Here is a 27,039-nt window from a genome sequence, read left to right as displayed (position 1 = left end):
GAAGGTTGTGGGAACATTTCAGTGATTGAGCAAGTTGTGTGAAGTTATCTCCTCTGATGACTGAGGGTAATAACTGTTCCTGAACCTAGTGGTGCAAGATCTGAGGCTCTTGTACTTTTTTCCTGTTAGCAGCAGCGAGAAGAGAGCATGACATGGGTGGTGGGCATCCCTGATAATGGATGCTGCTTTCTTGCAACAACGTTTTGTGTAGATATGCTCAATGGTGGGGAGGGCTTTACTCATGAAGGTCTGGGCCATATCCACTACTTTTGTAGGACCTTCCATTCAAGGGTATTGGTGGTTCCAAACCTGGCTGTGATGCAGCCTGTCAATATTCTCTGCACTACATATTTATAGAGGTTTGTCAAAGTTTTAGATGCTATGCTGAATCTTCGCAAACTCCTAAAGAAGTGGAGGTGCTGCTATGCTTTCTTTTTAATTGCGCTTACATGCTGGGCCCAGGTCAGGTCCTCCAAAATAGATTCTCCTTCCCTTCACTTTTTTACTCTGGCATTTTACAAGAGGGCATCGGTTTAAGGTGAAGGGAAATGATTTAATAAGAACTTAAGGGCAACTCTTTTTTAAACACAATGGTGGTTTGTAAATGGAATGAACTTCAGGTGAAAGTTGAGACAGGTATATTAACAACTTTTAAAGGACAAGGATAGGAAAGGCTTATAAGGATATGGGAACAATACTGGCAAATAACACCACCTTAGATGGGCTTCTTGGCCAGCATGGACCAGTTGGGCAGAAGCTACTGTTTATGTGCTGTAACACATTATAACTGAGGGGAAGATCCGACAGGTTGATAATGGGAGGCTGTCCCCGTTGCTAAAGGGGCCGAGGATTAGAAGTCACAAGTGCAAAATAAAGAGGGGAATTAAAAGTGACTTAAACAAAACCCTACAATACATATTTGTTAGGTACACTCCTGCAGATGTGGTGGAGACAGGTTTCATTGTGGTCATCCTGTGAGTAAATGGCATCTGAGAGAGAATAGGCTGGGGAATGGGATTGATTTGATGGGCTAAATGGCCTCTATGTCATAGCGAAATAAAGAAAATAATATGGTGAGAAAAGATCGCGAGGTAATGGGCAGCATGAAAGAGTGTCGCTTGGTCAAGAGCTAGCATGTCACAACGGGCCAAATGGCTTCCTTTCTACTGTAACCATACTATGATAAAGAGTCATTACTTTTCCAGTTATTTAATAAAGGCATGGGTCTGTCAATTTAAGATTGTTAACCAATTAACTGTCCAATAATAATATTTTTGCAGAATTTACTTATTTTCTGCATTTTACGTGGAAATGTCTTGATAAAGACCATCGTCAGCAGTTTTGCTGGTAACATCAGCAGTCAAAATGCCAAAACTGCAGCAATGTGCCAGACCCATCCCTAAACTCGTTCTAACAGCATGTTGGTTCATAAAAATTGAAAGGGCGCAACATATTCCCTTCGTAAAGTGCTTTCTAATACTGTAATAAGGAGAATGACCCAAAAAATTGACAGTCACAGAAGGATATAGGGTTGATGACCAAAAGCAGCAAGTTTCCGGGAACCTGTCAAGAGCAGAAGGGTAGAGGAATTTCAGAGATGCGATTTGCGCTGTTGACAATGAAGACATAATTCGTGGATGCACATTAGGTATAATTTCAGAGAGGTGGATGAGATAACACAGATAAAGGGTTTTGAAAACAGGGTAGAAATTTTAAATGTAGACGGTGGGAAAACGGGAGCCAGCGCCGGTCAGAACGCACGGGCGAGTTAAGTCAGCAGGAATTCTGGAGAAGGTGTGTGCTGGAGGTCCCCCTGCGCCCCAATTCATCCACTGCGGGCCGGACCGGCCTCACAGCGGCATAACCGACACTAGTTCGGCCGTTACCCCCAGCCCAGCCACGGCCTCACGGCGAGTCGGGCCCGGGAGCCTCGGCCCGCTTGTCCGCGCCGTTTGTGGTCTCCAGGCACTGACGTTCGGCGCGTTGTGACGCGGGCAGGAGCGGGGGTATGATGGAGCTGGGGCGGTTTCTGCAGGCGCAGGCGGAGGCGGGCTGAGCGCACAGGAAGCCCAAGCAGAGGAGCGGTGTCAGCCTCCGAGTGGGAAAGCCGGACGGGCAGGGCAGGGCAGGGCAGGGCAGGGCGGCGCAGTGCACTCCTCCCACCCCGGGCTACTCGGCTCTGCCCCTCCCACCCCACCCCGGCACGGCACGGCACCGCCACCGCCTTCATGACGGGCAGCGAGGTAGGCTAGGGCTCAGCCTCCGCACGTCGCTTAGTGTCTGAGGAGCAGGATGGAGCCGCCGCCGCCACCACCACCACCCCAGCACGGCGACAAGCCGCCGTCTCCGCACATGTCGTCCGGTTCACCTCGGCCTCATCAGCGCCGGCGCTCGGGTCGTCTCGGCCTGGAAATGTATCACTCGCTGAGCGGCACCAACTTCGACCTGTTCACGGCCGACTCGGCGGCGTCGCTGCCCTACCTGGACAGCGGGGAGGTGGACTTCAGCGAGAGCGACATCTCGGTCACCCACAAGCGCAGTCACTCGGGCAGTATCCGGCACCGCTACGACGTGGTGGGGGAGCTGGGCTCCGAGGAGGTGCGCTGGTTTTACAAGGAGGATCGCAAGACCTGGAAACCCTTCATCGGCTACGACTCGCTGCGCATCGAGCTCATGTACAGAGAATACACCGAATTTGTCGCCAAGACTGGCTCGTCAGATCCAGCCAGACCCGCTCTCGACACCGTGTGTGTCCGCGGCGGTCTCTATGAAGTCAACGTGATAGACAAGGAATGTTATCCCGTGTATTGGCTTCGTAAGTATTGCTTCTCCTTATGAACTCCACTTGCTTGTTACAGAAAAATGTGCCTCTCAAATGTGCAGTAAGCAGTACATGGCCTCCGTTAAACCTGCCGATGCTGAACTCCGGAGCAATTTTTAAAAACTGATTTAGGTCTATCTCTTTGCCCCCACTGATACTGCTTGGCCGGCTTAGTACTTGTCTTTTTTTGCTTAATGCGATAACTCGCCTGCTTGACTCTAAGGGTACCTGAATTACAAATGTAACATTTAAGGCATTCAATCAGAGTTGTTATAATTTCTGGAATGTATTTCATCGAGGGTTTGGGACTAAACTCTCCAGTCAATCTTGAATCAATCTAACTCCCTGGATTCCATGGACCTAACATTACAGACCAGTCTGTCATTCAGGACTTTGTTAAAGGCCTTGCTAAATAGACAACATCCACTGTAATACCCCTTAGGTTACCACCTCAAAAAAAATCTCTACAAGGTTTGTCAAGCAAGATTTTCCACTCTCAAATCCATACCAACTCATTTTAATCACACTCCATCTATCCAAATAATGGTAGATCTTGGAATTTTTTTCCAGTAATTTCCCCACTACTGACATCGAGCTGACTGAGCTGTAGTTCCCTGGTCTGTCCTTGATACCTTTCTTAAAAACAAAGCATTGGACACCATCTACTTTTCAGGAACTAGTTTTCAGGAGTTTAGGACCAGAAGACACAGCCTCAGAATAGAGGGATGTTGGATTAGAACAGAGATGAAGAGGTATTTCTTTAGTCAGATGGTGGTGAATCTGGAATTCATTTCCTTAGATGGCTCTGGAGGCCAAATACCGGGCATATTTAAAGTTGAGGTTCATAGGTTCTTGATTAGTAAGGATGTCAACTGTTACGGGGAGAGGATGAGAATGGAGATGAGAGGGAAAATAAATCAGCCATGATTGAATGGTGGATCAGACTTGATGGGCTGAATGGCCTACTTCTGCTCCTGTGCCTTATGGTCTTTCTTCCAGGAATCATCACCTTGTCGTGGTGGGGAGGCTTGTGAGATCCTGAGAGCAATGCTGTCTGGAATTTGGGCATCTGGCACTTGGCTCCTGGTAGGGTTACCTGCGACAGTAAGGTCAAGGAGGAGGTTTCAGACGGAGTGATCTAACCAAACCCTCAACAGTGGAGCTGGCGGGAGATGATGACACATCACGACGGCAGCAAAGGCAGTGGAAGGGGCAGTAGCAGTGAAGAGTCCTCAGTTGTCTTGCATTCCATGCCACTGGACCCTGGTCCCAGTCTGTCAAGGACCAGGAGGTGACTGCCTGTGGATCAGCCTCTCCACCTTAAAGTCACGCACAGATGTTCTCCATTAACATCCCCGTTACGTGGGTCCCAGATCGACTTCCACAACCACCGATAGACAACCCCTCAGGAGAATATCATACTTGACTCCGATAAACACGCTACTGCTAGGTCTAAGTGCAATTACTTGCCATATTGTAAAAGTATAACTTCTGTTTTATTTTGGAAATACAAGACTGCAGATACTGAAATCTGGAGTAAAAATACAAACTGCTGAGGGAACAGTTCTCCAGCAAGTTTTTTTTGTTGTTCATCTTTGGTGGAAAGGTTTGAAAACAGCTGCATTGCATGCTTCAAACTGGAGGAAACAATCATGCATGGAGATGGGGAAATTTTGCTTAATCTAAAGAAAAGGAACAGAAACTTAAATACTGTGATTAAAGGTAACAAATAGTTTGGTGAAAGAAACCCAGTGATCAGCAGTTTTGGTGCAGGTGATGTGCGAGGACAACAAACACCTACGTAGAGCACACTTCAGTGGTGGTCTTTAAGCATCCTTAAGGCTTTGTAGAAGATTTGCTGAATTTCACAGATGATTGGTGGACTTGTTGGATGTGAGAAGTCAATGAAAGGGGAACTGGGAAAAACAATCAATTTTGGTTGCAATGTTCCATAGGCCACGGTGACAACAACTCAAGGGATTAACAAAATAATCCTTGGATCAACTTCTGATTGAGAAACACATGTCTTAATCTTAAAAGATTCCTTTAATCCTTAAAGGAATCTGATTGTAAGCACATTAACAGTGGGAGGAGGCTGAAGGATTGCTTTGACTGGAGATGCAATGAGGTGTAGTGACATGAGCTAAAGAGTCAAAGTCAACACATCCAGTCCCTTGGATTTGTGGCAGCAGTGATGGGCATTCAAAGTGAGACTATTCATTTCAATGGCTTTACAGGCACTGGTTTTCAAAAGGAGTTTTATTTAATTTTTATTTTACTTTAACTCACTATTTCTTGATTAATTTCTAGTTTGAGTCACATTTAAGTACATTTTTACAAAATAAGTGTATTTAAATTTTTTAAATCTAGTGATGAAAGATATTCTCTGTTTCCTGGTCCTGAGCCAGTGCTCACACTTGCAGGATGGTCGTGGCATCGCGACCTTTTTCCTGGTCCTGCATCAGTGCTCATGCCTCTTGCAGGATGGTCGTGGCAGCCAGGTCTTGATTGGAGCCATGCTGCTGCAACTGGTAATTGTGGCCACAGGAAAAGAAGAGGGATGGGCATTTTCAGGAAGCAAGCCTATTAATTTTCCAACCAAAGGCATCAGGCTAGCTTATCCTTCCATCTTTTTCTGCTCACTGTTTCTTAATCCAGCCTTTTCCTCTTTATTTATGTTTGAATTTTACCATTATATTCCATTCTAAGCCCATGATCAATTAATTTGCTCTTGATTAAATGAGATGTACTCTTGCTTTTCCTGTTGAGTCAAATCCTAGATTAATTTTTCTTCTGTTACTATTCTATTCCAAATTTGCACCTTCAGCTGTTGCCATGCTTTTTAAAACAGAATCTAAAGAAGATCAAGTATAATTGGTAAAAGACACCATTATACATTACTTGTTAGTGTGAAATCTGACTTAAAATGCATAAGTACAGTACTTGTACACGGAGACTAAGATGGCAAATGTGGATGGGAAGGGGGTAGTTTAATTGTGATTAAAGATTTTGTACAGCCATCCCAGATACTTTCAAATTTGGGAATAAGAAGCCACCTGCCATCTACAGGGGAGATTAAGATTTTGCCATTGTCAGGATGGGTGCATGTTAGAGATGTTTCAGATGAGTTGAAATATGAGAATGGAGACGATTAAGGGTGGATAAGATGTGTAAGAGATAAGAGATAGAAAATAATGCTGGAAACCCATTAGTGAGAAATTGATGTGGGTGTGTATAGTCACAATTAATCTGAATCTGAAGAAAATTATGGACCACTATGAAGATAACCAAGAGAGCGTCGTATTTTTTAAAAAAAGCACACTGGCCGTGATGCAACTAGAATTTTTCTTTAATATGCTTGTTGTCTGACAATGGAGTAAATGTTCTTCAATGATTTTTACTTCTGACTTCAAAACCATTTTTGTTTTCATGATTTGTTAAATATTGCAAAATATGAATACATTGTGTTAGTACGTAAATAACTAATTTTTAAACTATTTTTGTTTAACAAAATGGAGTGTCTTCTATGTGAAGGCACTCCATTCTGTTTTAATAGGGAATTGAACTGTTTCTTTCATTTTGAGCCAGAAGACATGACAATTTTGAAAATGTCACTGTCAGTGTATACAATATGAGTTATTCTATCCATTGTAATTTATACAAATGATTGTTTTTATCTGCCCCACAACAGCTGCACTATGTAACTGGTTTTGCAATGTTCATTGTCCTGTATAACATTTGTTAAAATTAGTAAAGAGGTAGACAAAGTAATGCATCCATGAGATGGTGTCATGCTTCAATGACTACATTCAGCAGAAGAAATTTGCAACAGTTAAATAAATAATTGAAGCATATGCATGGTAAAATTGTTGTCATCCAGTATACTGTACAGCTATTTAAACAGAATGGCTCGCCCCAAACTGGTCTCTGTAACATCAGTGTGCTTGCAGGTCAGATATTAATGGTGATTTATTTGGCACAGTAGATAACCTTTCAATACCCTTAATATTTAAATTATCATCCCATTTTAAATGTAAATAAGTGTTAACACATTTTAGTAAGTGTGCTGAAGACTCCTGTGGAAGCGCATCAGATTTTTGTTTGCTCTTTTGACTCGTTAATCAACCCATTTATGCTGTGGTAATGCCTTTGATGTAGTAACTGTTAAGAGTCTAACAGCAGTGCATGGTGTTCAAAATTGCTTGTAACTCTGGCTGTAAATTCATTGAGGCTTTTGGAAATTGCTACTTTTGTTACAGCCTTATAATGCTTTCAAAATTATTTCATTCATTTTATTGTGCTGTACAAAATTGGTGTCAAGTGAAGGTTGCAATATTGGTGTCGGCTGAAAAATTCATTCAATGAGTCATTGTAAAATCACATTTCATAATTCTGCAGAGGCTCATTTTTGATACAACCCAAGTTTGGCGGAAGCATTTCTTCTTGAATTGCTGTTTTGGAGTAATTTTCCTCCTAATTGTGAATTTATACTAGCAACACACATCAAAATTGCTGGTGAACGCAGCAGGCTAAGCAGCTGCTTGGCCTGCTGCGTTCACCAGCAACTTTGATGTGTGTTGCTTGAATTTCCAGCATCTGCAGAATTCCTGTTGTTTGTGTGAATTTATACTGTATGTTTTTTATTATATCTTGTTATTTATCATTTCAGGGTTTAGAGTTGTACAGCATAGAAATGGGCCTTTTAGCCCACTATGGCAGTGTAGATCTGTTTGGCCATCTACACTCATCCCATTTGCCCTGCATCCTCCAATGCTTTGCCTATTCAAGTGTCTGACTAAATGCCTCTTAAACTTAGCAATTATTTCCAGTGGCAGCACAATCCAAATACCAACTAGTCTATATGGGGTGGGGGGGGGGGAGTGGAAGAAGAGAAAGAAAATTATCCCTCATTCCATTTAGATCTCCTACCTTATGTTTAAAACTATCTTGCCTATTTATACCTCTCATAATCTTATACATTTTTATCAGTCACCCTTCAATCTCATTCACTACAGGGAAAATGAGCATAGCCAATCTAATCCCTCTCCATCCTGTCAATCACCTTGGAACTTCCTGCAGTCACACTCTTCATGTAGTGTGTCGACTACAACTGCACAGAAAACTCTAAGTACGGTGTAATCAGTGTGTTTGTAAAGTTACAACTCTTTAAGTTCTATGCCCTGCTCTTTTAAGGTTAGTATTTCTTCATCACCCTCTCTTCCTGTGCAGCCATTTTTAGGCAAAAATGAACTTAGGACTCCTGGATCCCTCTGTACATCAACATGACTGAGTGGCCTGCCATTAATGACATGTGCCATACCCTTATTTGTCTTTCCAACGTCGATCACTTTGTACTTGTTGGGATTAAATCCCATCTACCAATATTCCATCCAGCTTTCCAACTACAAGGCTGTATCCTGCTGTAGCCTTAGACAACTTCCTTTCTATCCACAACTTCACCAGTTTCTGTGTCATTCCTCCTACATTCACATCCAAGTCATTAATGTTCAAGGTTGAAAGTTCAAGATAAATTTATTAACGAAGTACATGTATGTCACTACATACTACTGTTGCGTACCCCGTAACTGGGTTGCCAAACCAGCAGAAATGGATCACTCAGTTGGAGTCTGGATTACTAGAACTAAGAAAGTTTTATTAAAGAAACAAGCAACACAGTACTCTAACCAAAAGGATAATGAATGCAACAGTTCGGCAATGATAAACATACATGTACAGAGAATTCAGATAACAGGATCAATCAAGCTCTATCGTTGTCTAGGGGCAAATGACCAGTTTCAAAGTGACGCAAGGTTCAGTTCAGTTCGCAGTAATCGCTGCCGTGGGAGTTGGACAGTGTGGGGGAAGGAGAGAGAGAGCAAAAACGAATGAATATTCAAACGGCTTCCACACACAGACCTTCGCAGTCAGCTGTCGGGCGAGTCCTTTGTGATGTCATCTGAGGTCACCGACCGTGACCCCTCCGTTTCCAGATACGATTGTTTCCCTGCACTGAACCTGGCACCCAGGCAAGGGTGGACACACACCAGGTTCCCGCCAATCGTGCCTTTCCACCCTGTGCATTTATGGCCCAGTATTTTCCACCGACTTGTGAGAGACGCACCGCTTCCAGGGTCTTGTTACCTCGGGTGTCGTGTGTGTCCTGCCTTAGCGAACCTGTCCCTTTTTATCCCCCTGCTGGGGTATCGCCTGTCCATCACTTCAGACAGTTCAGGGTTCAAAGGGGGAGCCGCTCTCGACAGCTCCCGCCTTCTGTTACTCTCTCTCTCCCCCCCCCCCCCCCCGTCCCTTCATTACACATCTCCAAATGCTGCTCCATTGTTTTCCTTATCTCTCTCTCTCTCCTGAAGACAGGTGGCAGACCAACTGCTGATCACACAGGACAGCTAACATCTTAATCTATGTGTATTCTTGTCACACTACCCTGAGATTCTTTTTCTTCCAGGAAATCCACAGTAAATACATAGAAACACAATATAATCAATGAAACACCACACACAACAAGACAGGCAAACAACTAACGTGCAAAAGATAACAAATGGTGCAAATACAGAAGAAAAAAAGAACAGTAAATAGCACTTTCACTCCTTGAAAGTGAGTCCACAGGTTGTGGGAACAGTTTAGTAACGGGGTGAGTGAAGGTATCCCCTCTCTTTCAAGAGCCTGATGGTTTAGGGGTAATAACTGTTCCTGAACCTCATGGTGTGGGTCCTGAGGCTCCTGTACCTTCTTCCTGATGGTAGCAGTGAAAAGGGTGCGTGGAGGTCTTTGGGTGCTGCTTTCCTACGACAGCGCTCCTTGTAGATGGATCTGCTCAACAGTGGGAGGGCTTTACCTATGATAGATTGGGCTGTATCATTACTTTTTGTAGGATTTTCCGTTTAAGGCCATTAGTGTTTCCACACCGTGCTGTGATGCAACCAGTCAACATACTCTCCACTATAGAAGTTTGTCAAAAAGTTTTAGATGACATGCCGAATCTTTGCAAACATCTAAGAAAATACAGATGCTCCTGCCCTTTCTTTGTAATTGCACTTATGTAATGGACCCAAGAAAGATCCTCTGAAATGATAAAAATGATTGCATCTCCCACCTCTGATCCCTTGATGAGGACTGGCTCACGGACCTCCAATTTCCTCCTCCTCTGCTCAATAATGAGCTTTTTCACTTTGCTGACATTGAGTAAGAGGTTGTTGTCGTGGCAATACTTGGCTAGATTTTCAATCTCCCTCCTATATGCTGACTTATCACACAACCTTTGATTCAGCCTAAGACAGTGGTGTCATCAGCAAACTTAAATATAGCATTGGAGATGTTCTTAGCTTCACAGTCATAAGTATAAAGTGAGTAGAGCAGGAGGCTAAACACACAGCATCGGATGCACCTGTACTGATGGTGATTGTGAAGGAGATGTTGTTGCCAATTCAAACTGATTGGTATCTGCAAGTAAGGAAATCAGGGATCCAGTTACGCAAGGTGGTACTGAGGCCTATAAGGTCTTGAAGCTTATTGATACATTTTGAGGTGATGATGGTGTTGCATGCAGAGCTGTAGTCAATGATGAGCATCCTGATGTAGGCATCTTCACTGCTGAGGTGCTCCGAGGTTGAGTGAAGAGCTAATGAAATGGCATCTGCTGTCGACCTGTTGTAATCATAGGCAAATAAGAGCAGATCAAAGCCATTCCTCAGGCAGGAGTTGGTATGTTTTATCCCCAACCTCTGAAAGCATTTCATCACTGTAGATGTAACTGTAATTGGACGATAGTCATTGAGACAGTTTACTACCTCCTTGGGTGCGAGTATAATTGAGACCTGCTTGAAGCAGGTGGGTACTTCAGACTGCTGAAGTGAGAGGTTGTAGATATCAGTGCACACTCCAACCAGATGATCAACAGAGGTCTTTAATACTCGACCTGGTACCCTATCTGGACCAGATGTTTTCCATGAGTTCACCCTCCCGAAGGATGCTCTCACATCAGCCTCAGAGACTGAAATTACAGGGTACTCAGGAGCTGTGGGAGTTCATGAAGGTGCCTCCATGTTTTGTTGGGCAAAGCAAGCATAAAAGGCATTGAGCTCATCCAGGAATGAAAACCTGTTTTCATGTATGTCTCTTGGTTTTACTTCATAGGAAAAGATGGCATTCGGCCTTGTCACAATATCGAGCATCTTTCTGTGATTCCATGCCACTCTGCATGTGAAATGGCTTTCCAGAGGTCAAAGCTCTGGACCTCTTGTTTTTGATTTGGTCGCTAGACCTGAACGCCACTAATATGGCCCTTAGCAGATTACAGATCGCTTGGTTCATTCAGGGCTTCTGGTTGGGAAAGACTCATAAGTTTTACAATGAGTAAAGGAACCAGCAATAATTTTTATGTTAACCACTGGTCATGGGCTTTTAATCAGAAAATTATCCTTCCACCACTACTCCCTGCTTCCAAGCCAACTTTCAATCCAATTAACTAGCTCACCTTGGATTTCTAACTTTAAGGCAAATAAGAAAAATTGTACCAAATTTTCTTGTCCTGTTTTTTACCAAACGTGTGTTAGTTTAATCTTCTGGGGTGTGGGGAAAGCAGAATCCATTTTCACTGTTAGAGCATAAAAAAAGTTGAGCATAATGACTGAGAAATAACGGTGTATGAATGTTATTAATTCAAAGTCAAGTTAGCATAGAAGGAAATGCATATTCAGTGAAAGTTTATTTTATAAAGTACAGTCAGAAATGGCATTTTAAAAGTGTTCAAGAACAATACTTCAAGAGTACCCACACATATAAAAGTTAGTTTACACTGGCGCTGGGATTGGTAGTAATCTATATTTTTTGTTAAACTGGTATGCACATGAAAAGGTGAAGATTAAGACCTTTTAATGGCAAGTTTAATTCTCATTCACCAGATGGATACTGCAACTTAACAAAAGTAAATGTGCATTTGTTACCAATGTCTGAATTTATTTCAGTCAGACAGCATGGGAGCTGCCCCTTTGGCCCATCTGTTCCATGCTGACCAAATGCTTATCCATTCTTGTCTCACTTTGAAACCATTCCTATCTGTGTACCCAACCGTCTTAGAAATTGTTTTTGGAAGTAAAAAGGAAAGAAGGAAAATTTCTTAAATATCAAACTATATTGAAAGCTTTTCTATTTTAGCAAGGTATTTCTCAATAGTGGTTCATTTCGGTAGGTCATATTTGAAGACAGAATATAATATTAATAGTAAGACTCTTGGCAGTGTGGAGAATCAGTGAGATCTTGGGGTCACCTCATTACAGAAAGGACGTGGATACTATAGAGAGAGTGCAGAGGAGATTTACAAGGATGTTGCCTGGATTGGAGAGCATGTTTTATGAGAATAGTTTGAGTGAATTTGGCTTTTTCTCCTTGGAGCAACGGATGGTGAGAGGTAACTTGATAGAGGTATATAAGGTGATGAGAGGCATTGATCACGTGGATAGCCAGAGGCTTTTTCCCAGGGTTGAAATGGCTAACACGAGAAGTCATAGTTTTAAGGTGCTTGGAAGTAGGGGGCTTTTACAAGGGGGATGTCAGGGGTAAGTTTTTCACACAGAGAGTGCACTGCCAGCGAAAGTGGTAGAGGCAGATACAATAGGGTCTTTTAAGAGTCTCTTAGAAAGGTAAGTGGAGCTTAGAAAAATAGAGGGTAGGGAAATTCTAGGCAATTTCTAGAGAAGGTTACATGGTCGGCACAATATTGTGGGCCGGAGGGCCTGTAATGTGCTGTAGATTTGTGTTTCTATGTTTCACACATTTTTACATAACTATTCATTCATGGTTGATTAATTTGCAAATCTAATTGTCTTCTCGCAGAACCCCTTTCAAATTGGGCTAAGGAGAAATTCTCATTTTGCTATAAATAACGAGATATTCAAAAGCAAAATATAAATTTGTAAATATTTTGTTAATATGTAAAGAGACTGGCACAGATCATAGCCATTGATTTGATGTACCTGGTAGGGCACTGAAAACCTGTGCCAACCAACTATCAGGAGTGTTCAAGGACATCTTCCACCTCTCACTGCTGCTGTCAAAGGTTCCCATCTGCTTCAAAAAGGGTCCAGGAAGAGCAGGCTGAGCTGCCTCAATGACTATTGCCCAGTGGAACTCTCATCTACTGTGATGAAGTGATTCAAGAGGTTGGTCATGGCTGGAATCAACTCCTGCCTAAGCAAGGAACTGGACCCTCACAGTTTGCCTATTGGCACAACAGGTCTAAAGTGGATGCAATCTCGCTGGCTCTCCACTCTGTCTTGGGTTACCTGGTCAATAACAATGCCAACATCAGGCTGCTGTTCTTTGGTCACACCTCAGTGTTCAATACCACCATACCCTCAGTACTAATCAACAAGTTCCAGAACTTAGTCCTCTGTACTTCCCTCTGTAACTGGACCCTTAACTTCCTCATCGGGAGACCACAATCGGTGCAAATCAAAAATAACATCTCTTGCTGAGAATCAGCCTCAAGGATGTGTGCTTAGCTCACTGCTCTACTTTCTCTACACCCATAACTGTGTGGCTTGCCACAGCTCAAATGCCATATATAAATTTGCCATCTATTGTTGCCGGGATTTCATTTGGTAACGGGGAAACGTACAGGAGTGAGATTGATCAGCTGGTTGAATGGTATTGCAACAACAACCTTGCCCTCAACATCAGTAAGACCAAGGAATTGATTGTGGACTTCAGAACGGGGAAGTCAAGGGAACACACAGCAGTCCTTATTAAGAGATCAGTAGTGGAAAGGGTGTGCAGTTTCAAGTTCCTGAGTGTCAGCATATCTGATGAACTATCCTAGGCCCAGCATATTGATGGGATTACAAAGAAGGCACGACAGCAGCTATATTTCATTAGGAGTTTGAGGAGACTTGGTATGTCAGCAAAGACTCTTGCAAATTTTTACAGATGTAACGTAGAGAGCATTCTAACTGGTTGGATCACTGACTGGCATGGAGGGGCCTCTGCACAGGACTTGGAAAAAGCTGCAGGAGGTTGCAAACTAAGCCAGCTCCATCAAGGGTGCTAGTCTCCCCAGTATCAAAGACCTCTTCGAAAGGTGATGCTACTAAAAGGCAAGGTCTGTCATCAAGGACTTCCATCACCCGAGAGATGCCCTCTTTTCATTGCTATGTCAAGGAGGACCTACAGGGCCTGAAGACACACACACTCAAAATTTTAGAAATAGCTTCCTCCCCACTGCAATCGGGTTTCTGTATGGACAATGAACCCATGTACTTTTCTTTTTGCTGTCTTTTTGCACTACTTATTTACTTCTCCTATTTGGAACATTCACATTTTTTTTTGTTATGTTGCTCCTGCTGCTAATTCCTTTTCTGTCTTTGCCATTAATATGTAATTTTTGCAAGTATTTCGTCAGCCTCAATTTGATTCCAAATTTAGTGATTGTTTTACTTGCGTCTTTGTGATTTTTAATATTCACAATTTTTGAGTATTTGTATACTCCTTTAATGCACTTTATAATACAGTATTGTGAGTTTCTTTGCATTTCTCTGTTACTGATCTTTCTCCACCAAAATTTAAAATTCTACTGTAAAAGACAATATGGGCATTCGTTTATTATTGTCACATGTACCAAGATGCAGAATCTTACAGCATACTGTTCATTACAAAGCATCTGCAAACTGAGTTCTGAAGCTCACTCTTTCAAATTTCCCCATGCTACATATTGAGGAAAAGATCTGAAGATGACATTTTTTGCATTGGTTGATGAAAGATAGCTCATCCACACATGGTATATATAGTTTAAAATCCTCTTATCAGGAAACAATGTTTTGGAAGATTATTCTTCAAAGGATCGCCAGTTTGCACTTTTATATATGGAAAAGTCATTTCTTACCCTTATATTTAAAATAATATACCTTGTCATGAACATAGGAAGAAATTTTAATGATAAATTGAAGCAGTGCAGCTTTAGGCCTCTTGCTATAGTTTGTGGAAATATTACAAACACATTAAAATCAAAATGGAATGATTAGAACAGAAAGGTTATTTGTACTGACTATTCTGCTATTTTTTGAAATACACAGTGCAGTTTGGTTGGTGATTCCCCTTCGATCGCTTTCCTTTTTTACTTTTCTTTCTTCCATTGTCCTTTTAGCATGAAAGATGCAGGAAATCAAGGAGATGTCATTCAGATCAAACAGCCATGTAAAGACATCTGTAATAATTTGCAGCTTGTTCCGGTACAACTAAGGAAAAAAAATGTTAAGTTTGTTTTGTGGCATGCAAAATTTGTATCTTTTTTTCTTTAACTTTGTTGACCATGTTTCTATTGAAATTTTTATTAATTATATCTGTACTGTTTGATTTTGTAGAACCAGATAAAATTTTAGTCATGCGTGGCCAATGGTTTATTGATGGTACCTGGCAGCCTTTGGAAGAGGAAGACAGTGATCTGATAGAAGCTGAACACCTAAAGCGATTTAGGGGTCAACAGATCCAGGATATATTTGAGCTGGATGTAGCTAAATCTATGGACAGTAAAGATGGTAAGGCAAAGCCTATAATCCTATTTCCTGTTTCATAATCCATTCTGAAGGAAATGGAGAGAGATTTTTCATTTATGCTTGCTATTTGACTATACAAATCATTCAATCTTTATAAATTACTGTATTTAAGTTGTTGTCCTGACCTTTGAATATTCCATGAGGTTAGACGTTTTCTGTAAAACTTTAAAAGCCACACAGGGCAACAAATGTGAATTGTAGCTTAGTATAATCCACTAGTGAAATAGAATTTATTTTCTTTTTTTAATGTGGCTTTATATAACCCGCATTGATTTTTAACCAAAAATAACTTTACTTTCTTGCCTTGTTTTATTAACTGACAAAATATTGTTAAGAAATAGGAAAATCATAATCTCTATGTCCTAACATCCTTTCCAGTTTGTTTCTCTCCCCCCCCCCCCCCCACCAGTGCAAACAAATGGATTGCAGACTTCCAGACTTCATTACCCTATTGGGCCAGTAATTTGGCCGGCTTCTCTTGATTCACTAATTTAGTTTACTGGTTTCTCAGCTAAAGCTCCCTTGCCACTCAAAGCCCTAGGACAATGGTAGAAATATAACAAGTTTGTAGTTCAATAATTTTATAAATCTGAAAGTAGAGATGAGAAATTCTTGAATTTCTTTAGAAATTTATATTAATCCATTGATTTGCCATTTTAAAAAAAAAGACCAATTCACAAATCATTGCAATCTTTGTGTACTGTGCTGGATTGGGGTGTACTGAAGACATGTATGCTTAATGGTGTTAACTTTCACGCACTATGTTAAATGGCTTCCTAACCCAGCTCTCAACAAATTAGTTCCTCTTCTTCAACCTGAAATTGTTGTCAAGAAGACTATTCACATGAGTTGATCCTCTGGGTCGAAAGTGCCTAGGTTACGGTATCAATTAGTAGTATTCTTGCTTTAACTGTCACTAGTAGCAATTACACTTTAATTATCAATTCATGATCATAAATTAGCATAACATTAAATTCTAGTTTTACACTTGATGCAAGGAATCTTTGTTTTAGGATTTATATTGAACTGGTTGGCTCTCTATATAGAAGGAAATCGACAAAATTAAAGTGTCTGAAAGTTTGAACTTGTGTTATCTAAGCACATGTTTATGGCAATGCATCTTAATATAAGAACATGGAAGTTGACTCACCTATCCATCCAGTAAGCTTGATGGATTTTGTGGAGACAGAACTGGTAGCATTATTCCAGTATCTTTACTTGCCTGATGTATGGTTCATGTGTCAGACCATATAAGAGATGGGGATCACTGCTGCCGGGGAGATAGAACAGTGCAGGCCCTTCAGCTCATGATGTTGTGCTGACCCTTTAGCCTACTCCTTGATCAACCTAACCCTTCTCTCCTATGTGACCTTCCATTTTTCTTACATGCTTGTGCCTATCTAAGAGTCTCTTAAATGTCCCTACCGTATCTGCCTCTACCACCACCCTGGCAGCACATTCCATGCAATCACCTCTCTCTGCAAAAGGAAACCCTATCTCTGACATTCCCCCATACTTTCCTCCTTTATGCCCCCTTGTATTAGCCATTTTGCTCTGTGAATAAGTCTTTGTACACTCTATCTACACCTCCTATTTATCTTGTACACCTCTATCAAGTAACCTCTCATTCTCCTTTGGTCCAAAGAGAAAAACCCTAGCTCACTCAATCTTTTCTCATAAATCATGCTCTGTAGTCCAGTTGTACTTACATCCTCAGTGATGAAGTGTTTTGAGAAGTTGTTGATGAAACATATCAACTCCTGACTGAGAGGTGACTTAGATCCATTCCAATTTGCCTACCAGCGCGACAGGTCGGCAACAGACATCATCTCATTGGCTCTTCACTCAACCTTGGAACATCTGGACAGCAATGATGCATATATCAGAATGTTTTTTATCAATTACTGCTCAGCATTCAATACTATCATCCCTACAAAACTATCAATAATCTTCAAGACCTTGGCCTCAGTACCTCCTTGTACAATTGGATCCTTGATTTCCTTACTTGCAGACCTCAGAGAGTTCGGATTAGCAACAACATCTCCTCCATAATTTCCGTGGGCACAAGTGCACCTTAAGACTGTGTACTTAGCCCTTGCCTTACTCATTTTACACTTATGACTGTATGGCTAAGCACAGCTCTAATGCCATATTCAAGTTTGTTGATGACACCCCTGCCTTAAGCCAAATCAAAGGCAATAACAAATCAGCATATAGAAGGAAGAGTGAAAATTTGCTTGAATGGTGCCCTCTCACTCAGTATCAGCAAGACCAAGAAGCTGATTATTGAGTTCAGGAGGAGGAAACCAGAAAATCCTACAAAAAGTAGTGGATGCAGCCCAGTCCATCACGGATAAAGCTCTCCCCCACCACTGATCGTCCATGTCATACGACACGACAGCACATGATCAGAGATAGATGATGATTGTTTCTTTCTTTGTGTATTTGCACAGTTCATTGTCTTTTGCACACTGGTTGAATCCCCCATTTGGTGCAGTCTTCCAGTGATTCTATTATGATTATTATTTTGTGGATTTATTGAGTATGCCCACAAGAATCTCAGGGTTGTATATGTGACATATATGTACTTTGGTAATAAATTTACTTTGAACTTTGACCCATGAAAACAATTGAATTTCAGGAAGGTCAGGGAAAGGCTGAGAATGAGACTCCAAGTTCCTTGGAGTGAACATCACAAATAGTCTGTCCTGCTCCAACCATATTAACATCAACCGGCATAAAACCTCGTCAATGGTTCTGTTTGGTTAAGAATTTTGAGAAATTCAACGTCCCCATCCACTGTTACTAATTTTTGTCGATGCACCATAGAAAGCGTCCTATCTGGGTGCTTCACAGCTTGGTAAGGCAACTGCTCGACCAGTAATCGCAAAAAAACCACAGAGAGTTGTGAACACAACTCAGCAGATCATGGAAACCGGCTGCCCTCTGTGGGCTCTGTTTATACTCCTCACTGCTTCAGTAAAGCAGCAAAGTAATCAAAATCCCCACCTATCTTGAACATTCTTCTCCAATCAGGCATAAGATGCAAAAGCTCGAAAGCAGGTACCACCTGGCTCTAGAACACCTACCCCTCTGTTATGACGACTGAATTGGCTCCTCAGTACGATAAGATAGAGTCTTTGTCTTACAATCTACTTTATTATCTTGTACCTTGTGTCCCTGACTGCAATTTCTCTGTACCTGTTGCACTTCACTCTGCTTTCTGCAATTGTTTTACCTTGTACTACCTCAATGCAGGCTTTTTCACTGTACATTAGTAGTCATAGTCATACTTTATTGATCCCAGGGGGAAATTGGTTTTCGTTACAGTTGCACCATAAATAATAAATAGTAATAAAACCGTAAATAGTTAAATAGTAATATGTAAATTATGCCAGTAAATTATGAAATAAGTCCAGGACCAGCCTATCGGCACAGGGTGTCTGACCCTCCAAGGGAGGAGTTGTAAAGTTTGATGGCCACAGGCAGGAATGACTTCCTATGACGCTCTGTGCTGCATCTTGGAGGAATGAGTCTCTGGCTGAATGTACTCCTGTGCCCACCCAGTACATTATGTAGTGGATGGGAGATATTGACCAAGATGGCATGCAACTTAGACAGCATCCTCTTTTCAGACACCGCTGTGAGAGAGTCCAGTTCCATCCCCACAACATCACTGGCCTTTTGAATAAGTTTGTTGATTCCGTTGGTGTCTGCCACCCTCAGCCTGCTGCCCCAGCACACAACAGCAAACATGATAGCACTGGCCACCACAGACTCGTAGAACATCCTCAGCATCGTCCGGCAGATGTTAAAGGACCTCAGTCTCCTCAGGAAATAGAGACAGCTCTGACCCTTCTTGTAGACAGCCTCAGTGTTCTTTGACCAGTCCAGTTTATTGTCAATTCGTATCCCCAGGTATTTGTAATCCTCCACTATGTCCACACTGACCCCCTGGATGGAAACAGGGGTCACCGGTACCTTAGCTGTCCTCAGGTCTACCACCAGCTCCTTAGTCTTTTTCACATTAAGCTGCAGATAATTCTGCTCACACCATGTGACAATGTTTCCTACAGTAGCCCTGTACTCGACCTCATCTCCCTTGCTGATGTGTGACAATAAAAAAAACAGTTCTAACTCCAATGAAATAGAGAATAGTGACTATATTTGTGCTTCAGAATTGAAAGATATTTGTACAGTCATAATGGATAGAATCAATCTGTTAGGCACAGCTTGTTAATGCTGACCCAGCTACCTACCTCTGAGTTACTCCCATTTACCTGTGTTTGGTCCATATCCCTCTCAGCCTCTATCCATCGGAATGAGAATGAGGTTTATTATCACTAACTTATCTAACTTGAAACTTGGTATTTTGCATCAACAGAACAGTGCAAAGATATTAAAATTACTCTAAATTACAAACTAAATTGTGCAAACAAAAAGGAATAACTGATGTTAATGAGTTTGTGGACCATTCAAAATTTGATGGCAAAAGGGAAGAAGCTGTTCCTAAAATATTGAGTGTGGGTCTCGGGTTCCTGCACCTCTTACCTGATGGTAGTAATGAAAAGAGGGCATGTCCTGCATGGTGAGAGTCCTTGGTGGTGGGTGGCAGCTCCTCTTGAAGATGTCCTCAATGATGTGTTATTCTCCTTTTCAAAGTGTGCATGAAAGTAGTTAAGCTTATTACAAAGTGAAGCATCACTACTATTTGTACTGTTCGGTTTTGCCTTGTTGGAAGTAATGTCATGCAAACCATGACACTAGCTATCATGCATTTGATTATGCCTCTAACTTCACACGGAATTACCTTTTGCTTCTCACAGTGGTCTTCCACAGGTTGTGCCTGAATATCTTGTAGATTCTGGTTTACCAGTCTTGAACGCCATGCGTCTTGCCCTCAGCAGATTGCAAATTTCCTGGTCCATCCAGAGCCTCTGGATTGGAAACCTTGGTATGCTTTCAAAGGCACTCGTTCATCCTCGCGGGTCTTGATGAAATTGGTGACAGCTGTGGCGTATTCATTCAGATCTGAAGGTAAATTCCTGAATATGGTCCAATCTGCCAATTCAAAGCAGTCTTATAAATGCTACTCTGCTTCTCGACCATACGTTTGCAGTCCTCAGCCAGGAGTTGAATGGCAGCCAGTGATCAGACTTGCCAACGTGTAAGTATGGGATGGTACAGTAAACATTCTTGGTGGTGTAAAAGTGATCTGGTTCTGCATCATGTTGATGGTAGTTGGTAAGAGAATGGGTGTATAAAATCCACCTTTCTTAGCAGTACTTCACATAACTATTGGTTTCTCTTGTTGATGAGTATTATATCATACTTCACCAAGCACATTGGTACAGAAGTCCTCTTTCAAAGTTCTCAAAAGTCTGAGGTCATTGAATATGGAATAAGTTGAGCAAGATATTTTGCTGCAGTGCTATGGGTGTTCATTCAGCTAGCACACAGACCATAAACAAATCTTCCAAATAATAATCACAGTAATCCTAAGGGGCAAACCAAGACAGGAAATAAATCAAACCTAGTTTCTTGTATTTTTCTGCCCCCTGCATTTAGTTCCTTTTGAATAATATTGTTAGCCTACAAAACGAAAATTGCATTAGAAAATTCTAATGTAATCCTGTAGAAGGGTCTCGACCCGAAAGGTCAACTGTTTATTCCTCTCCATAGGTGCTGCCTGACATGCTGAGTTCCCCCAGCATTTTGTGTGCGTTAGTTTGGATTTCCAGCAGCTGCAGATTTTCTTGTGTTTTGGAAATTGAAAGTTATCAAAGATATAACATTAGTCTCCCTTGAAGGTGGTATTCCATCTTTCCAACAAGTGCTGTAAACCTTTAAGTTGTCATATACACTCAGTGGCCACATTATTAGGTACACCTGTACACCGCTGTAATGCAAATATCTAATCAGCCAATCATGTGGTAGCAAATCAATGCATAAAAGCATGCAGACATGGTCAGGAGGTTCATTTATTGTTCAGACCAAACAACAGAATGGGGGAGAAATGTGATCTAAGTGAGTTTGTCCGTGGAATGATGGTTGGTGCCAGGTAGGGTGTTTCAATATCTGAGAAAATGCAAATGTTCTGGAATTGGTGTGCACAACAATCTCGAGAGTTTATAGAGAATGGTAGGAAAACTCCAGTTAGCGGCAGTCTGTGGCCAGAAATGCTTTGTTAATGAGAGGTCAGACGAGAATGGCCAGGCTAGTTGAAGAAGACATGAAGGTGACAACACAAATAACCATGTGTTCTGGTAAGACGGCGTGTTTGGTCGCAGCAGCCTCTCCAGGTCCAAACAAAGGTGTGATTGTTCGTCCTTTGTGTCTTTTGTGTTATCTTAAGACACTCCCTAGATATTGAGAACTTCAGTTGCTGTAGTTCTGCCCCACTGGCGAGATGTTCGATGGCAGTGGAGCTGGAACTGTTGTGTACCATGTTGCCTCCTGCTACAGCCACTAAAGGAGGAAGGTGTCCGAGGCAGCATAAGTGATCACCTTGGATGTATTTTGTGATCACGAGACCCTGCTAGACATTGGTAATGTGGAATACTGCATGTCCAGTTCACTGTTCATTAGCAAAGACTTCTGTACAGAATGTGCTGGGTGAAGTACGATACATTGCTCATCAATGAGAGAAACCAGTAATGCACGGCCTTGGTTGTTGCGCAGACCTGGTCCTCGTGATGCGGGTCGCCTATTGCAGCCACCCACAGAAGGAAACACCAGCGGTGGTGTGGGAGAGTGCTGCTCTGAGCTGGGTTGGGAGCTGCCCCCTCCCGTTGGTGCTGCACCCCCCCCCCCCCAGGGTACAGTCAGTGGATTCCATCCTTCTGTGGCTGTTATAGTGCATGATGTGCTGTGTTTTACACCTTGTCCCTGGAGGAAAGCTGCTCATTTGGCTGTATTCATGTGAATGTTTAAATGATAGTTGTACTTGTTATGACAGTAATGTGCAGCACAGAATCTCTGAACACGTAACATGTCAAACCTTGAAATTGATGGCCTACCGTAGCAGAAGTCCATGAATAGCCACTCAGTGGCTACTTTATTAGGTATAGGAGGTACCTCATTAAGTGGCCACTAAGTGTATAAGGGATAATTTTTACCAGTTGGATTTGAAAAACATCATAGCTAATCTGACTATAAAACTGTATGCAGACCTATACAGCTATCTACAGTTTTCATAATTTTAGGTAATTTATTTTCAGGCCATTTTCAAAATAAATGTCTGTAGTCATAACCCTATTTGGCTTATTAAGTTAGCAGGGTTCTTGTTCCCCATTACAACTTCCAGCTAAATAATGTTTTCAAAATCTTGCTCATCTGGTCTTCATTCCTCTTGGTGTAAATTGGAACTTGACATTTAGATCTAAATTAGTTACTAACTAGTTTGCACTTATCCATCTCATTTTCCAATTATAATTTAACTTGCTATGGAGTTTATTTAACACTTTTTACTATCTTCTACACCTCTCTCACTTCTGTAGCTTCCTTGAGCCTGTCATGCACCCTATTACAAGATGATATGTAAAAATATTCTATCAGATAGCAAGCTGATCTTGCAGCTTGTCTTTCTGTAATTAATGTAGAAAGAGCATCTGTCAGATGTGTTGCTTTTTCTCAATATTTGCACATCTGGACATCCTTTTTAAGGAATAAATTGAAGTATCTTGTGGAAAGAATTATTCTGACTTGAGTGAAGAGTTCTAATCTTGGAGAACAAGACAGTGTATTCCTGTGACTTCATTTTCATCATTTGAAAAATAGAACATTTTTTGCAAGAGAAATAATCAACATCCCCTAGGATTTCAATCTGAGATGTCCCTTAAAATGGCAAATTAATCTGCTGGCCAGAGGAATTTTGTTCCTTTTAATATTGTTATCTAGCTGCTGATTGAATAAATTGTGCTTCATTAATCAAAAAAACTACAGAGACTAGAAATCTGAAGTTTAAGAAATAAATGCTGGAAGGACTCAGCAGGTCAGGCACCATCTGTGGGAAAAGAAATGGAGTTAATGGTTCAGGTTCAGGTCCAAGTCCCTTTGTTAGTAATGATTTTGAAACATTTTTTGGGGGGTGGGAGGAAAGTGGTTTTCTTTTCTGAATCGATTTTTACTGATGTTTTTAGTCGCATCTCCAGATTAAACATAAGAAATAAGAAGTAGGAGTAGGCCATACATTCCCTGAACCTACCTCACGAATCAATGAGATCATGACTGATTGTGAGGTCTTGACTTTGGTGCATCTTCCAACACTAACCTCCTGTAATTTGATTTCCATAATATCTGAAACTTCTTGTTATCTCCCTCCTTGTCTTAAATAGACTTGTGACCAAAGCTCCCTCAAAATTATGTATCTTTCAGTGAGGTTTTTGTATCATGTTGTACCTGCATGTTAACTTTCAGTGACTCGTGTATAAGGTACACAAGGTATTTCTGAACTTCATACCTTTCAAATTCTCACGTTTTGTTTACCAAGCTAGATAGCCTCATTTTTTCGACATATTCCATCTGCTTCATGACAGCCCCTAATTTCCCTGCCACCTAATTTTAAACCTCAGCAAACCTGGACTTATAGTTAATTCTCTTGTCCAGATCATTGATACAGATTGCTGAAAGTCCAAACACACCACATTAAATGGTTTACCTCTATTTGTTTTGCTGGTCAAACATAAAAAAAAATAAGAGATTTGTCAAATCTGATTCCCCTTTCATAACTCCATGGTGATTTTTGCCCAGTCCTATCAATATTTTCTAAGTACCCTTTTAACCACTATAATAAATTCAGACATTCTCCTTAATACACCTCCGTCAGACTGATTAGTCTATTGTTCCCTGTTTCCTTCTCCCTTTCTTAAATTTTATCCCACTGTTTTATTGCCTTCCAATCTATGGGAGCCATTCTAGAGTCTTTGGAACTTTGGAAGCTCATGGCTGAAGAATCCACCATCTTCATAGCTGCCACCTTCAGAACATTAGGTCATCAAATTCTAGGTATTTTTTCATCTTCCAGTCACATTAATTTCTCCAATGCTATGTATTATTTTTAACCAATGCTAATTTCTTTGGGTTGCTCATTCATACTAGATCTGTAGTTCTCTGCAGTTTCACAGGATTTCTGATGGCTGACAATAAACGGTTGTTTAATTTCTCTGCCACTTCCTTATTCTCCATTATAATATCTCCTGACTTAGTTGGTAAAGGAATCCATTCATCTTTTTGTTAATCTTTACCTTATTACCTATCTGAAGAAACTTCAACATTGCTTGATAGACTACTTTCATAAGGTGCTTTCCTTCATCGATGCCTTGGTCCTTTTCAACTGTTAAGTTTTCCCAGTTTTCTATATGCCTTGTCTTTCTGCTTGCATGTTTTCACTTAACGCATCCAACCTTTAACCCGTTGGCCATGACACGACTATTTTTATGCCTTAAAGGGATAAGCATTTCCTTAAACCATCTATTACTTTGTTAAATGTTACCCATTGCTTGGCTATTATTATGTCTTTTTAATGTTGCTTCCCTATCTGTCATTGCTAACTTGCATGTCTTGTCTTCATAGTTTGCTCTGTTTGATGTTAAAACCCTGTTGGTGTACATTATATTTTCAGATTTGTTTTTAATTTTATTGACAACGCAAAGTTGAAAGGCAAGAAAAAAAATAATGCATTGCCTTTTAGTAAAAAAAAATGAATTCTTGTTCTCCTCAGGAATTGATATATTGAAATATCAGTTAGCTCCTAGATTTACTTTATTTCTTAGAATCTGGCTGCTGACAAAAGGGAATGGAAGGGAAGAAATTGAAAAGTATCAATGAACTACCATTTGGCCTGGAATATTAACTCTTTCTCCTTCGAAGATGCTATCTACCCAGTTTAGTTTTCCAGTATTTTCTGTTTCTGCATAATGGAAGATACTGCATATTTTGTATAAAGCTACATCAAAATATTTTTTATATTTGTACCAGATAGGTTGATGTAACCTGTTGCTATTCCTTTCTTTCAGTGAGTATTATTTAGAGAAGTTGAAATCAAGATAGCTAAGGATGTGTTCGTTTGGATTATTGATGTGCTGATTATATGATTTTGATTAATGTCTATTTTAACTAGCTATTGCTAATAGATCTTCAAGTTTATCAATATAGTTTTTCTGTGAAGCCATTATTTTGGACTGTTTCTAGTGACTTGGCAATTGTAGAACTGAAGTCATAATGTGACAACAAAAATAAGCAAATAAAGTTTCAGATATGGATCTTGAAACAAAGTCATATCTGTATCCTGTCTTTAATTTGTATTTGTCGTTTCAGAAATAGTTCAGAATATGGTGCAAATACTTTAGAAAATGGTGTGAATGGTTTCCTGTTCAGTATTGGAAAATTGTTTTAATTGGAGAGCCTAGAACATATTTTGATTTTGAGATCGATACATTCTGGAGATCAAGAGAGTGTTCACAATATCCATAAAGTTGACCTTTTTTTTTACTTTGTTAGTTTTCTACCAACTCCCTTCCTTCTATTTTCCCTTTCTGTTCAAACGGAGAGGATGTAAGAAAATTGCAGGCACTGCATGTTACAAAAGAAAGTGTTCCCAAGGTATAGTATGAATTGTTCTCTACACCTAGTGTTGGTTAGAAGAGTTTTTCAATTAGCATTTACTCTCTTCCTCTGCTGCTGAACTTAGACTAGTGCCCAAAGTGGAACTGTTTCTGAATCTCAAGTGTTTCCTGCTGCCTTCAGTGCTTTGTCCATGTAACAAAAATTGGCCCTTGAATTCATTCTCATAGACATGAGGGACAATCTTTAGAAAATCTGTGACTGAGAGCTAGGTTCACCTTTTATTAGTGCATACTTCCCCCAGTAAATTTGTAGAATTTTTTAGAAAATATAAATCAGTTTAGTAGAAATAAGAACTCTCAAGTGAATTTTTTTTTAATTGGTATAAACCTTTTGCAAAGAGAGCTACACATTATGATCTGTTCAACTTGAAATCTGTAATTTGTTTGTCACCCATTGTAACAGATCCTTTCAGGCTGAAAGTCCATTATCAATGGCATTGTGTATAATTGGAGAGCTAGAGATTTGCACTGCCGGAACAACTTCGGTAGCAATGGACAAAAAACTCTGTTGTGCACAGGAACTCATTTAACCACCACATGAATTTTCTTATACAGCGGCATGCAAAAGTTTGGGCACCCCGGTCAAAATTTCTGTTACTGTGAATAGCTAAGCGAGTAAAAGATGACCTGATTTCCAAAAGGCATAAAGTTAAAGATGACACATTTCTTTAATATTTTAAGTAAGTTCGCATTTTTACAGGTCCATAATCCCTTATCCGAAATTCTGAAATCCAAAAAGCTCTGAAAACCGAAGTTTTCTTCGCCAACAGCTGACGTCACTCAGGTGTGACGTGGCAGCACGACGTCAGTTGTGGCTCAGCGCTCGTACTGGTTACACGTGCATTTGCTGTTCGCTGATATTTTGTGTTCACTGTTGACTTTGTGTTTAATTTCACTGTGAAAAGTGAAAATGTCAAAAAGAGTTGCAGATACCCCTATGGGTAACAATGAGAAAAAGAGAAGGAAGCACCTATTGTTATCAATAATGCAGAAAGTGGAGTTATTGCAGAAGCTTGATCGTGGTGTGTCT

The 27,039-nt window shown here is 40.8% G+C and overlaps 1 protein-coding gene across 1 annotated transcript in view; it reads left to right on the top strand.

The window, feature by feature from the left end:
- The first annotated feature begins 2,210 nt into the window (after positions 1–2,210).
- Positions 2,211–27,039, top strand: part of LOC134347036 (phospholipase DDHD1-like) — a 65,710-nt gene continuing 40,881 nt past the window's right edge. Inside the window, exons 1-2 of the mRNA XM_063049050.1 lie at positions 2,211–2,815; positions 15,193–15,366. Of these exons, the coding sequence (XP_062905120.1) occupies positions 2,293–2,815; positions 15,193–15,366 (697 nt within the window). The 5' untranslated portion in view covers positions 2,211–2,292. The remainder of the gene's footprint in view (positions 2,816–15,192; positions 15,367–27,039) is intronic.

This window comes from Mobula hypostoma, chromosome 1 (genome assembly GCF_963921235.1).
Source record: "Mobula hypostoma chromosome 1, sMobHyp1.1, whole genome shotgun sequence".
Lineage (NCBI taxonomy): Eukaryota > Metazoa > Chordata > Chondrichthyes > Myliobatiformes > Myliobatidae > Mobula > Mobula hypostoma.
The sequence above is the reverse complement of the archived record's forward strand: the minus strand, read 5'-3'. Positions and strand labels throughout refer to the sequence as shown.